This window comes from Leucoraja erinacea, chromosome 1 (assembly GCF_028641065.1).
Source record: "Leucoraja erinacea ecotype New England chromosome 1, Leri_hhj_1, whole genome shotgun sequence".
NCBI lineage: Eukaryota > Metazoa > Chordata > Chondrichthyes > Rajiformes > Rajidae > Leucoraja > Leucoraja erinaceus.
The window spans coordinates 53,035,260-53,050,252 of NC_073377.1; the positions used below are offsets into that span (position 1 = coordinate 53,035,260).

The 14,993-nt window shown below is 41.7% G+C and overlaps 1 protein-coding gene across 5 annotated transcripts in view; it reads left to right on the top strand.

Annotated features, from left to right (window-relative positions):
- The window catches only part of ndufaf2 (NADH:ubiquinone oxidoreductase complex assembly factor 2), a 67,611-nt gene that overhangs the window by 24,241 nt on the left and 28,377 nt on the right, over window positions 1-14,993 (top strand). For 2 of the 5 annotated variants that reach the window (XM_055634851.1, XM_055634842.1), the window contains one exon: window positions 12,451-12,580. The exons of 1 other annotated variant lie outside the window; for it this stretch is intronic. In XM_055634851.1, the coding sequence (XP_055490826.1) occupies window positions 12,451-12,580 (130 nt within the window). The remainder of the gene's footprint in view (window positions 1-12,450; window positions 12,581-14,993) is intronic. 2 more of the 5 variants (XM_055634833.1, XM_055634858.1) reach the window with 1 other exon arrangement.

Genomic DNA, 14,993 nt, shown 5'->3' on the forward strand with positions numbered 1-14,993 from the left:
TAGCAAGTTATCAGAATGCAGTCTTGCTGGACCTATTTTGTGTTGTTTTAACAATTCCTGCATTTCCGTGAGGTAAACCAGCTATGCAGAGAGTCATGCCAGATGTCACATTCCAAAAATATGAAAACAGGCTTGGAGTTCCCAACAGAGTGCCACCTACAGATGGACAGAAAGTGCTTTGAAGAAGGGTCTCGACCCAAAACATCACCCATCCTTTTTCTCCAGAGATGCTGGCTGACTCACTGTTACTCCAACACTTTTTGTCTATCTTTGGTATAAACCAGCATCCATAGTTATCTGTTTCTACATTTTAGCTATCACGGGTCATCTATAAGATGATCAACATCGGAAAATTTAATTAAAAATAGCCTGTGCTTTTCAATTTCCATGCAAGCGCAAATAAGGGAAATTAATGTTTATTCCAGCCACTTTCCTTGCAGAGCACAGTGTTCAGGTCTGGGGGTAATGGGTTATATCTTCCTCAGTTTTCTTAGAGATACTTTGTGTTTAGTGCTGTAGTTATCAGTCTATAAAATACATTTTATCTACTTTGCTAAAAGTGAACTTCAAAATCACATCATCAAGATAATATGAATTTTAATAAACAAATAAAAAAGGGAATTCCTATTGCATTAAAGAGCAATTTGCCTTCAGAGATAAAATACTATAAGAGTATTGGGAGGAAATGTTGACGAGTCATAGGAAAATTGTCCCATGAAGATCAGCCTCCCCTCCATTGGATAAGTTTATAATGCCTAAACTTGGGAAAGCAGCCAGTGTAATCAAGGACCCCTCCCACCCTGGTCATAGTATTTTCTCCCCTCTCAAGTCGGGCAGAAGAAACAAAAGTGTGAAAGCATGTAGCACTGGACTCAAGAATAGCTTCCTTCATCCTTTTATTGGACTCTCAAATGTACTCTGTAATCCAAGATATTGCAAAAAATATCTTTATGTATTGTATGAACTGCCTGGATGGAATACAAAAAAATGTTTTCATTAACACAGTATCTCAAAACTGTGACAATAGTAGTAAACCAAACTTGTTTAAATTGTTCTTCAAGGTGAAGAATTAATGCATATTCGATGTTCCCAGTTATTAATTAGTGTAGACTTTATCTTATTGCACATACCTAATGCTTAGGGCATAGAAATGCACCAGAATATAGTCTTTAGAACAAAGATATTAACTTACTATTATCCCAATAATTTTGTTAATCCAAGATATTACAATAATTATTTTAAATTGTATTTTTTTTAATTACCTAAACGTAAACGTAGATGGGTTGATGAATAAGCTTGCTACGACTCCAAAATTGGAGGAGTTGCAGACAGTGAGGAAGGCTGCTGGAAGATATGGATCAATTGCAGAAATGTGCTGAAAAATGGCAGGAGGAGTTTAACCCAAGCAAGTGTGTAGTGTTGCACATTAGGAGGTTGAATGTAAGGAGAGAGTATACAGTTAATGGCAAGGCCCCTAACAAGATTGAGGTGCAGAGGGATCTTAAGAATCTAAGTTCATAGCTCATTAAAGGTGGCAATATAAGTACATAGGATGGTAAATAAGGCATTTCGTATAATTGCTTTCATTGCTGGGTGCATTGAATATAAGAGTCTTGATGCAACTCTATAGGACTTTGGTCAGGCCGCATTTGGAGTGCAGTTCTTGTCGCCCCATTACAGGAAAGTTGTAGAAACTTTGGAGAGGGTACAGAGGAGGTCTATCAGAATGCTGACTGGATTAGAGGCTTTCAGCTACAGGGAAAGGTTGGATAGACTTGGGTTGTTTTCTCAAGAACGTCGGAGGTTGAGGAGAGGGTAGATAGAATTATATAAAATCACGAGTGACATAGATAAGATAGACAGGGTGGCAATGTCCAATACGAGAGGACATAGCTCTAAGGTGAGAGGGGGAAAAGATGTGCGGGGCAAGTTCTTATTTTTACTCAGATGCCTGGAATGCATTGCCAGAGGAGGTGGTGGAGGCAGATATGATAGTGGTGTTTAAGAAGCTTTTAGATAGGCACATGGATTTGCAAGGAATGGAGGAATATGGATCGCATTCAGGCAGATGAGATCAGTTCAGCTGGGCATCATGTTCGGCATAAACATTGTCGGCCGATGGGCACGTTCCTGTGTTGTACTGTTCAATGTATTAAGAATACCACTAATTAAAATGTAACTCCTGCATCTGGGTCTGCAAAGAAAAACCTATATTTTCACTGCAGCTGAAACTTTTCAACATTAAATCTGTAATGCATGTTTGCCCTCCATAGAGTGGCTCATTTTGTTTGTGCTTCTATAGGTTAGATTTTATTATTTTAAAAACTAATAAAATAAACGGCCTGTCCCACTCGGGCGTCATTTGCACGTAACGCAGGTGGCGCGCGAGGATTTTGAGAATCCCAAAATCCTGGGGCACCGCGCGTCACTGCCTACACCACCACGCCTCACCACGCGCCATGCGTGCATAATTCACGCCATGCGGACGTAATTCACGCCATGCACGTGTCACGACGCACGCGTCGTGGGTCGTGACGCGTAAATTATGTCGGGTAAATGACGCCCAAATGACAGGCCCTTAAGGATCCAGAGTGGAAGCTACTATTAAATGGAGTATTAGTGGATTGATTGTTATACAATTGAACCCTCAACAGGTAACTTTAAAGCTTGAGTAATGACAATTTGGTCAAATTGAAAAGTTTGAAGTGTAGACTGTTCAGTGGGCTCCATTACAAAAACTCATAAATCCCGAATTAGTCTCAGAATTCTTCCAGTCTGCTGCAGCAAGCAAGGGAAGAAATTGCTTGTGATCGAGAATTTTCAATCTTTGATGGCCGTGAGTGAAGTACCTCTCCACCCTGTTGTATGGAGCCGAGTCATGGACCACCTACAGCAGGCACCTGAGAGCCCTGGAATAATACCATCAAAGATTCTGAGGATCGGCTGGTAAGACAAACGCATCATCATCAGCATTTTGGAGGAAGCCAATATGACCAACGTCACCACCACAATAATGCAGCACCAACTTTGATGGACTGGCCATGTCATCCGCATGTCCAACACACGTCTCCCTAAACAAATCCTGTACTCTCAATTGAAGGAAGGTCGGCGAGCCCCTGGCGTGCCAAAGAAACGCTTCAAGGCCAACATCAAGAACAGTCTGAAGAAATTCCACATCACATCGAGCAACTGGGAGCACAGTTGCACTGGACAGGTGCTCCTGGAGGAAATCCGTGCAGGAAGGAGCTGCACGTCACTAAATGGAACTACGCCATGTCGCAGAGACAAAGAGACAGCACCGTAAGGAGAGAGAGAAGAGGGCTCAATGACTACCAACCACCACCAGTCTCCACTACCCATGTTGCACCAAGATGTGTGGATCGTGGATCGGCCTCTACGGACATCTGCAGACCCACAAGTTGACGACCCTGTGGAGAGGAGAGGACAGTCATGCTCGTTTCGAGTGACGCCGATGACCAGATGACTGGAAAACTGCAAATGCAGTTCCCCTTTTCGAGAAGGGCAGCAGGAAAAGGCCTGGCAATCACCAAACTTCCAGCTTAATATCAGTAATAGGATAGTTGTTGGATAAAAAGTTCTGAAGGACAGGATTAATGATTACTTGGAAAAGCAGGGACAAATCAGAGACTGTTATTAAGGGACAGAAAGATTCTATCTTTGGTCTAATTGGTGGTTCCAGTTTGGGTGGTGTAAAGAAAAGACCAAATTGGATTTATATAATGGCTCAATAGTTTGGTTGTCACAAAGTATAATTAATGAAGTACTTTAAAAATGTAGAAAGGATAGGAGCCATTTAATGCTCAGCAAGTTCCCACGTGCAACTGTGTCAAAGGTACAATAATTTGATTTAGTGATAAAGTATTGTTTAGGTAATGAATTTTGGCTAGGTCATATGGGATAATCAACCTGATTTTTAAATTAGTAGCATTTCAATCAAACGCTGGTAGAAGATAATCGCCATCACCTCACCTCTGGAATTCAGCACTTGTCCATGTTTGGACCAATGCTAAATAGAGGTTAGCTGGCTGCTAAACAATAACTGACATTGATATGCAAACTAGTTATTGTACTATTACTTTCGAGAGGGGAAAGTAGTCCTAGTTATTGTTTTGATGACTTGAATTGAAAAATATGTAATTATTGACATTGGGTAAGGGTAGGATCATACGTTTCCCAGTCAGTACCCGTGATGCAATATACAAATGAAAAATGGCTATTTTATGTACTTCAGTCAATTGTGCTTTTATGTCACATGTACCAAGATCCAGTGAGATTTTATTTTCAGACAATCCAATAAAATCATACTATACATAACAATTATACATAAGCAGAAGAGTACAATGAATGTAGTGTAAAAATAGGAGATTTATTTTGCAGTAGTCCACAGTCATCATGTTTCCGGACTTTCAAGATACAAGTTCTTAAAAATAGGGTCTCATCTTGGCCTGAATGGCCTGTTGTCCTGGCAGCAGCAGGAAACGGCCTGGCCTGTCAATGCTGTCAGTTTCAACAGCCGCTCCTCTCTGCTGCAGGCTGATTTGCATGCTTGTCCGACTTCTGTGGGGTGTCCAGCAGTGCCTCATCAATGCACTCCGCCGGCTGCTGCAAGGCCTACAGCGGCCCATTGCCAGAAGTTCGCAGTAAAGAAGCTAATCCTGGCACCAGGTGCCGACTTTTGGACAAGAAGGAGAAATTTGGGGTTTGATAAAGAGACCAAGAATTATTAAAACACATTTTGTGAAGAATCCTGATGTTTTCAGGTGATTATTTAGCATTTTTCTTTCTGTGAAAGATCAAGGTCTGCAATTAATATACAGGGCATTCAGAAAGTATTCAGACCCCTTCACTTTTTCCACATTTTGTTACGTCACAGCCTTATTTTAAAATGGATTAAATTCATTTATTTAATCATCAATCTACACACAATACACCAGAATGAGGAAGTGAAAACAGGTGTTTCGAAATTTTTGCAAAGTAATTAAAAAGAAATAACTGAAATATCAGAAGAGGTCTGAATACTTTCTGAATGCACTGTACCTCCTCTGTTGGGTGTGTCTGATGATAACAACAGCAGTGCAGAAAGACAGTGGATGTTGAATATTTATTCTGCAGTGAATCATCATTAATCACTTTGGACAAATGTAATAGGAATATTACTGTGTTGAATATTGCATAATATATCATTGTTTCATAATTTGTGACACTTGTGTGCCCTTGGCATCTTTATCAATCTTCCAGCTATCCTGTAATAACATTGTGGATCATGTATACTGATGCATAAATTGCTCTCTCTGGATGTACTTTAACCAAATTGCAGTGAACTAGAATATGAAACAATTGATGATCTAAGTTGATAGTTATATACTCTTTCATTCATCAGATAATAGTAGTAGATTATGTGTTATATTGTTCATTGAGGAAAATAAATGTTGATAGGGTGTATTTCTTAGTTTTAATTATTCAGTCGACCTCCACATTACATGGAAATTCGTCCCTACAGAATTCACAATTCACGACCCAAAAATTTGAGATACAGAATAAAATGGACTCACTGAATTTGTGTGAAAAACAGTAAATAAATCAACACAATCTTGTTTTTCTGACGTGTTTCTTCGCAGCTTGGCATTACAGAAAATTGCAGAGAGGTTAGGAGTGTGCTTTTTTTTGGAACGTGCATCAGTTTACATGATTCCCCCAATAATGTGGGGATTTCATATACAAGTAAATCTTTGGTCATCAGTTTGGGCGACAGAATTTATTCTTTTTTAAAGTTGCTTTATATTCTATCTAGTGTCTTGAACAAATATGTCAATCCCTCATTACTTTTCCTTCCAAAATGCTGAAATAACACAGCTGGTACCTGTATTGCCATTTTCAGGGAGCCGTGGACTAGAACCCAAAGGTTTCAAAGGTATTTTATGGTCACGTGTACCAATTAAGGTACAGTGATATTCGAATTACCATACAGCCACACTAAAAAAAACAACAAGACACACAACTACATAAAAATTAACATAAACATCCACCACAGCGGATTCCCCACATTCTTCACTGTGATGGAAGTCAATAAAGTCCAATCTTTTTCCCTCTTCATTCTCCCGTGGTCGGGCCAGTCGAAGCATCCGTTGGGATGATTGAAACTCCCGCAGCTGGCGGTCGATGCCCCCGTGTCGGGGCGATCGAAGCTCCCACGGCTTGGAGCTCCCGAAGTCGGTCTCTAACCAGGGACCACGATGTTAAAGTTCGCAGGCTCCTGCGGTTGGAGCTCAGAGGTCGATCCCCGGCAAAGGGATCGCAAGCTCCGCGATGTTCGCAGGCTCCGCGGTTGGAGCTCCCAATTCGATCTCCAGCAAGAGTCCGCCAACTCCTCAATGTTAGGCCGCAGTGCAGATGGAGATATGATACAGTGAAAATCACATCTCTGTTGAGGTAAGGGATTAAAAAATGTTTCCCCCAACCCCCTCCCCCACCCCCACATAAAACAAAGTGAAAGAACTCTGAAACATACATTTAACACATTATTAAAACAACAAAGAAGGGACTGACAGACTGTTGTCGAGGCAGCTCCCCAAGATCCCTCTGTACATTAGTGCTGTTAAGTGTCTTGCTATTAGTTGTATACTTTCCACTTACATTCGACCTTCCAAAGTGCAATACCTCACATTTGCTTGGGTTGAAATCTATCTGCCATTTTGCAAAAGAGTGTGTGATCCACTACATGCTCATTTGACCTTGTTCCACTCCACTGGACTGGAGGGCGGCATCTCCGGCCTGGATCGATCGCCTCAGCGCAGAGGGAGAACAAGGAGGGAAGAGACGGAGACTAAGACTTTGCCTCCATCACAGTGAGGATGTGCTTGGTGAACTCACTGTGGTGGATATTTAAATTGTGTTTATTATATGTTTTGTTTTTATTGGTTCTGTGTATGACTGCAGGCAATATAATTTCGTTCAGACCAAAAGGTCTGAATGACAATAAAGGAATCTAATTCTAATTCTAATAAGTTCATAAGTTCTAGGATCAGAATTAGGTCACTCGGCCCAACAAATCTACTCCACCATTCAATCATGACTGATCTATCTTTCCCTCTCAATCCCATTCTGCTGCCTTCGTTCCATAACCCCTGGCACCGTTACTCATCAAGAATCTGTCAAACTCCGTCTTAAAAATATCCATTGACCTCCCACTACGGCCGTTTGAGGCAATGAATTCCACAGATTCACCACCCCCGACTAAAGAAATTCCTTCGCATCATCTTTCTAAAGGTACGTGCTTTTATTCTGAGGTTATGGCCTCTAGTCCTTAATAACTCTTCCACTCGTTGAAACATCATCACCACATTTACTCAATGCCTTTCACTATTCGGTCAGTTTCAATGAATTCCTCCAATCAACTGCCTACCACGCAATTCTCAAGCTAGCTGGGGCTTGACAATTGTAAATACATTTTCCTTTTTTTCTTTCAAAATTCCATAACCAGCCTGAAGCAGCCTGTCACTTTGGATACTGTCCAGTAGAGATTTCAGTTGTGGTTCTCTGGTCAAAACATTGAAAGCCACTGGCCTTGGTTGATGAACTGTGATCAGCTCATTTTTATCATGGTTCTTGACTTTTTTATTCACTCAGTGCAACTGAGTGGTTATTATGGGGTATTTTGGAGGAAAGTTGAAAGTTAAATACACTGATAGAAACATAGAAAATAGGTGCAGGAGTAGGCCATTCGGCCCTTCGAGCTGATTCACCACTCTCTGTGTAAAAAATGATTTTCTCATCTCGGTCCTAAAAGACTTCCCTCTTATCCTTAAACTGTGACCCCTTGTTCTGGACTTCCCCAACATCGGGAATAATCTTCCTGCATCTAGCCTGTCCAACCCCTTAAGAATTTTGTACGTTTCTATAAGATCCCCCCTCAATCTTCTGAATTCTAGCGTGTACAAGCCGAGTCTATCCAGTCTTTCTTCATATGAAAGTCCTGCCATCCAAGGAATCAGTCTGGTAAACCTTCTCTGTACTCCCTCTATAGCAATAGTGTCTTTCCTCAGATTAGGAGACCAAAGAGTAGGAGAGCAAAGAGTAGGAGTAAACGGGTCCTTTTCACAATGGCAGGCAGTGACTAGTGGGGTACCGCAAGGCTCAGTGCTGGGATCCCAGCTATTTACAATATATATTAATGATCTGGATGAGGGAATTGAAGGCAATATCTCCAAGTTTGCGGATGACACTAAGCTGGGGGGCAGTGTTAGCTGTGAGGAGGATGCTAGGAGACTGCAAGGTGACTTGGATAGGCTGGGTGAGTGGGCAAATGTTTGGCAGATGCAGTATAATGTGGATAAATGTGAGGTTATCCATTTTGGTGGCAAAAACAGGAAAGCAGACTATTATCTAAATGGTGGCCGACTAGGAAAAGGGGAGATGCAGCGAGACCTGGGTGTCATGGTACACCAGTCATTGAAAGTAGGCATGCAGGTGCAGCAGGCAGTGAAGAAAGCGAATGGTATGTTAGCTTTCATAGCAAAAGGATTTGAGTATAGGAGCAGGGAGGTTCTACTGCAGTTGTACAGGGTCTTGGTGAGACCACACCTGGAGTATTGCGTACAGTTTTGGTCTCCAAATCTGAGGAAGGACATTATTGCCATAGAGGGAGTGCAGAGAAGGTTCACCAGACTGATTCCTGGGATGTCAGGACTGTCTTATGAAGAAAGACTGGATAGACTTGGTTTATACTCTCTAGAATTTAGGAGATTGAGAGGGGATCTTATAGAAACTTACAAAATTCTTAAGGGGTTGGACAGGCTAGATGCAGGAAGATTGCTCCCGATGTTGGGGAAGTCCAGGACAAAGGGTCACAGCTTAAGGATAAGGGGGAAATCCTTTAAAACCGAGATGAGAAGAACTTTTTTCACACAGAGAGTGGTGAGTCTCTGGAACTCTCTGCCGCAGAGGGTAGTCGAGGCCAGTTCATTGGCTATATTTAAGAGGGAGTTAGATGTGGCCCTTGTGGCTAAGTGGATCAGAGAAGGCAGAGTACGGGATACTGAGTTGGATGATCAGCCATGATCATATTGAATGGTGGTGCAGGCTCGAAGGGCCGAATGGCCTACTCCTGCACCTAATTTCTATGTTTCTATGTTTCTAAAACTGTACGCAATACTCCAGGTGTGGTCTCACCAAGACGCTGTACAACTGCAGTAGAACCTCCCTGCTCTTATACTCAAATCCTTTTGCTATGAAGCTGATGCAAGTTGAGAATCAAGTATAGGCATAAGTGGATAAGGATGGCATCTTTGAAAGTCATCGGGGATAGGGATTTTCCAACATTTCAGCATTTCTTGGTCAGTGTTATTGATTCCTGCTGTTATTCCAGATTTATTTGATTAATTCAATTTAAATTATACAATAGTATGCTCAAATTTGAATTCATGGTTGATCAGCATAGTGGTTATTTAACTCTGAAAATCCCAAGCCCTAAACTATCAATATGCTGAGTTATAGGAAAAAAATGCAGATGCTGGTTTAATTTGAAGGTGGACACAAAATGCTGGATGGGACAGGCAGCATCTCTGGAGAGAAGGATTGGGTGACGTTTCAGGTCAAGATCCTTCTTCAGGGATCAGTCTGCAGAAACGTGTTCAAATTATGGAATAAAATCAATTAAACTAATTGAATACATTTTGAATAAAAAGCTAGTGACTATAAAAGTCAGTCATGAACAATGATAACATTGAATTGACCACACACCATTAAGTTAAGCCAATGTATTTCAAACTTTTGTGGAAATAATTTTTTACATGTCATCCCATAATATTCTTTTCACTGCATTGAAGATTATTATTTAAAAGGAACATGTGAATTAACATGCAGTGCTGATAAATAAGACTAAATTTACAAATGTATTTAGTAATACCTACTGGTTTATCTCAGAGAGCCTGTGTTTTTTTTGCTGGAGCTGTGAATTTGAAATAGAGATTTAAGTGGGTCTGAATGCTATGAATGTTTAGCTGATATTGACATCTGTGTTTGTCAATGAGTTGTATCTTATGATTCCCATAAAGAATGATAGTGACCAGGCAAAAAAAAACATGACAAATAACAGTCGGCTGAAAAATGCAAAAAAAAACGTTATGTATTTTGTGTGATTAAAACCGTATTGTTAATTAGAAGCGATCATCATTGTTTGAGCTGTGTTTAATGTTACAGTGGAATCAGACCTAGGATGTTTGTGATGATCTTTGATGAGACTTTGATGAGTAAAGTTTATGCAATCATCCAGAACCAGAACATGAAGGGCAATTCATAAGTTCATGTCATAGGAGCAGAATTAGGCCATTTGAACAACCGTGCCTACTCCACCATTCAATCATGACTGATCTATCTTTCCCTCTCAACCCCATTTTCCCGCCTTCTCCCTGCAACGTTTGTCACCCCTACTAATCAAGAACTCCTGTCTAGTTGCTTGGCATTAGCGATTAGATCACATGTGTACTATTTACAGCTTTAATTAAAAAGATGAATGAATTCATTGAACAAAAATAAATATGTCTTTAAGTGATAATCTAAATTATTATAGGGTAGGAAGGTGTAAAAAGGAACCAGATCACAAAATAAAGAGACATATCAACCCTTGACAGTACAAAATAAATGGACAGTGCAAATAAAGTCAAATAGCAAGGGGGTTCAAAATATGAAAAAACTTTAAGGCCAAATTTAAAGGTGCTTCTCTCAAATGCATGCTACATTCGTGTCAAGGTGGATTCTTTTTTAGTGTAAATAGTTGTTAATGGATAACATTTAATTGCTGTAACAGAAACATAACAGCAGGCTGCCCGAACCTGGGAAATAAATATTACAGAGTATTTGACAATGCCTGTCCACTGTCATACATTTTAGAAAGTACAGGCAAAAAGGAAAAAGGAGGTAACATCAGTATGGTGCTTAGGAAGGACTTTGGCTCACGGATCATGATATGGAAGTAGAATCAATTGGGATGGTGCTAAGAAGCAGTAATGGACCTGTCCCACACGCAACTTTTTCGGCGACTGCCGGCACCTGCAATAGGTCGTCACAGGTCGTCAAAAATTTTCAACATGTTGAAAATCCAACGGCGACCAGAACAAGGTATGACTCTTTGGGCGACTACTCATGACCATACAGGTTTCACCCCGTGAATGTCACCAGGGTGTCGCCTGTATGGTCATGAGTAGTCTCCTCAGTCGCCCAAAGAGTCATAGCATCTTTCTGGTCGCCGCTGAATATTCAACGTTGCAAATTTTCGCCAACCTACAACAACCTATGACGGGTACCGGAAGTCGCTGAAAAGTCTCATAAGTGGGACAGGCACATAAGAGGCATAAAACAGTGGTGGGAATTGTTTAAAGGTCTCCAAATGGGAGATATGATGCAGGTCACCTATAAATAAGGAAATGAGAAGTACATTAGGGACTTCTGACTAAGTATAAAGTAGTCAAAAGTAAATTAGTTGTAAGAATGAAAAAGATAAATTCCTGGAATGTATACGAGATGGATTTGTAGATCAGTACATTAAGCAACTGACCAGGGAAAATACTATTTTAGGTCTGATACTGTGCAATGGGGTAGATTTAATTAATATCCTTATTATAAAAGGATCCCTTGGAAAAAATGACCATTGTATGATAAAGTTAGAAAATGATACATTTCAGTCAGAGTCTGAGGTTTTCAGTAGAAACAAAAGACACTCTGCAGGAACAAGTGACAGGTTGCCTGTAATAGATTGGGAAGCCATATTGAAGGTATGGCAGTGGACAGGCATTGGCAAATATTTAAAATAAAACATGATTTTTTTTTAAATGCTGCGTTGTGATTTAATAATTGATCCATGAAAACATTGTTTGATGCTACTGGGAGTGAGTTCCAGATCATGACCACTCTGAGGGATTTCTGTTAAATAAAACATCCTTGCTGCTGTCCTGTATCTTTTTCTCATGTCTTCAAAATTGTGACCCTTGATCCTTCAAACTTACATTTTTAGAAGAACCTCTTTTTTTAACTGAATGAAAATCACTCCTTTTTCTTTAATATTATTCCATTCAAAATCAACATAGTTGAAGTTCCCTGATGTCACCTCTTTATAGTCTGTACACATTTCTGTAATTTCCTATTGAATTGTTCTTCCTCCCTATATGTTAACCCATATAAAACTGTCAAAGCCTGGAAGCTCCCTTCTTCTAACTTCAATTGATTCTTTATTTCATCGCATGGGCAACCTCTATCACCTGCAACATCATTTCTTCCTTGGTCAGTACTGCCACTCTGCCAATTTTCTTTCCTTCCGTTCCTTTGCAATTCACCTAGTAATCAAGAAATTATTTGCTAAATTCTGTCCTGGTCTTTGACCTGTGTTCCAGTTATCATCAATACATCATAATCGTATGTGGCTATCTGCTCCTGCAGGTTACCAACCCTATTCAACGTGCTCTCTGCTTGGTTTTAGGACAGACTATTCGCTCAAGAAGAATAATAGAAGCAGTCATTCCAAAGGAAATTGACTATGAAGTAGGAAACATTCCCTTTGAATGGGAAGGTAAGAATGGTTTTTCAGCATGTCACCTCGGAATGCATGTATACATTGTCTGCTCTGTGTGCAGTGTGTACTGTTTACAAAATACGCTATAGCATTTACAAAATCTTTCACGCGCACAATTTCATCAAGATGAACCAGGATAACAATATGGGAACATCATCACCAACAAATTGTCTCAATGTCACATATTATTGTCACTGGGTCGACATGCTGGTACTGTAGTCCTACCTTCATTCAAATGGTGAGCAGCAGCAGCTGCTGTAAGTGGTAGCTTACCACCCACCACCTTCTCAGGGCAAATTATGATGTGCAATAAATTCACCTTGCCACGATGCCGACTGCTACCAAATGAAATAAAAAGGAAGGCATTGTCCATTGTGACATGCTCTTTTGGTTTACTTTATTTACATGACTGTTTGATGCTCCTTTGAAATATTAAAGTCTTGAAAATACAAATATTTAATAAAACAGAACAATTTAAACCCCGTCAACTGTCATCCTTTCCTTGAATACATATGTTCACATTAGACAGACTTCCTCCAACCAGAACAAGTGAAGCAGCTGCTCCTGGTCAACACAATGAACATAACATATCTATATACTTATAAAACTTTGATCTTGGATGTGTGTGTGTGTGTATGACTATGTCAAGTCAAGTCAAGTTTATTTGTCACATACACATACGAGATGTGCAGTGAAATGAAAGTGGCAATGCTCGCGGAACAACAAAACAACCAAACAAATTATAAACACAATCATAACACACATATTATTTTACATAATAAATAATAGAAGGAAAAACGTTCTGTACAGTTAGTCCCTGGTGAGAAAGGCGTTTACAGTCCGAATTGCCTCTGGGAAGAAACTCCTTCTCAACCTCTCCGTTCTCACTGCATGGCAACGGAGGCGTTTGCCTGACCGTAGCGGCTGGAACAGTCTGTTGCAGGGGTGGAAGAGGTCTCTCATGATTTTGTTTGCTCTGGAGTTGCACCTCCTGTTGTATAGTTCCTGCAGGGGGGTGAGTGAAGTTCCCATAGTGCGTTCGGCCGAACGCACTACTCTCTGCAGAGCCTTCTTGTCCTTGACAGAGCAATTCCCGAACCAGATGGTAATGTTCCCGGACAAGATGCTTTCCACCGCCGCTGCGTAGAAGCACTGGAGGATCCTCGGAGACACTCTGAATTTCCTCAATTGCCTGAGGTGGTAAAGGCGCTGCCTTGCCTTACTCACCAGTGCTGAGGCGTGTGATGACCATGTCATATCCTCAGAGATGTGGACTCCCAGATATTTAAAACAGTTCACCCTATCCACAGGATCCCCATTTATACTCAATGGAGTGTACGTCCTCGGATGATGTGCCCTCCTAAAGTCCATGATCAGCTCCTTCGTTTTTTTGATGTTCAAGAGGAGGCTGTTCTCCTGGCACCAGAGTGCTAGATCAGCCACCTCCTCCCGGTAGGCCCTCTCATCATTGTCTGAGATCAGGCCCACCACCACAGTGTCATCAGCAAACTTAATTATTGAATTGGAGCTGAACCTAGCCACACAGTCATGTGTGTACAGGGAGTACAATAGGGGGCTGAGGACACAACCCTGGGGCGATCCTGTGCTCAGGGTGAGGGACTTCGATGTATTCCCTCCCATCTTGACTACCTGGGGCCTGGCGGTGAGAAAGTCCAGGACCCAGGCACACAGGGAGGTGTTGAGCCCCAATTCCAGTAGCTTCCCGGCCAGTCTGGTGGGGACTATCGTGTTGAAGGCTGAACTGTAGTCTATGAACAGCATCCTCACGTAGCCCCCCTTCTGGCTGTCCAGATGGGAGAGAGCGGTGTGCAAGACCTGGGAGACCGCATCGTCCGTGGACCTGTTCGGACGGTATGCGAACTGCAACGGGTCCATGTTCCGAGGGAGGAAGGCGCAGATGTGATTCTTCACCAGCCTCTCAAAGCATTTCATGACTACCGAGGTAAGGGCCACCGGACGGTAGTCATTCAGGCAGGCTGGGGAGGCATTTTTTGGTACCGGTACAATGATGGATTTTTTGAAGCAGGCAGGGACCACGGACTTGTCCAGGGAGAGGTTGAATAATGTAGTGAGCACTGGAGCTAGCTGCGTAGCACAGGACTTGAGTACTCGCCCCGAGATGCCATCGGGGCCTGCAGCTTTTCTTGTGTTCACCCGTGTCAGTGCCCTCCTCACGTCGTGCTCGGACAGCGAGAATGTGTGCATATTCCTCCCTTCAGCTTCGGTAGCCAGCCCGCTGTCGGTATTGTCGATAGTCGGCAGACCTGGAGTGGTGTTGCCCCTCTCGAAACGAGCGTAGAAGGAGTTCAGGTCGTCAGCTAGGGAGGTGCCGGCACATGCGGATGAGGGAGTGGTGCTTCGGTAGTTGGTTACAATCCGTAGCCCCTGC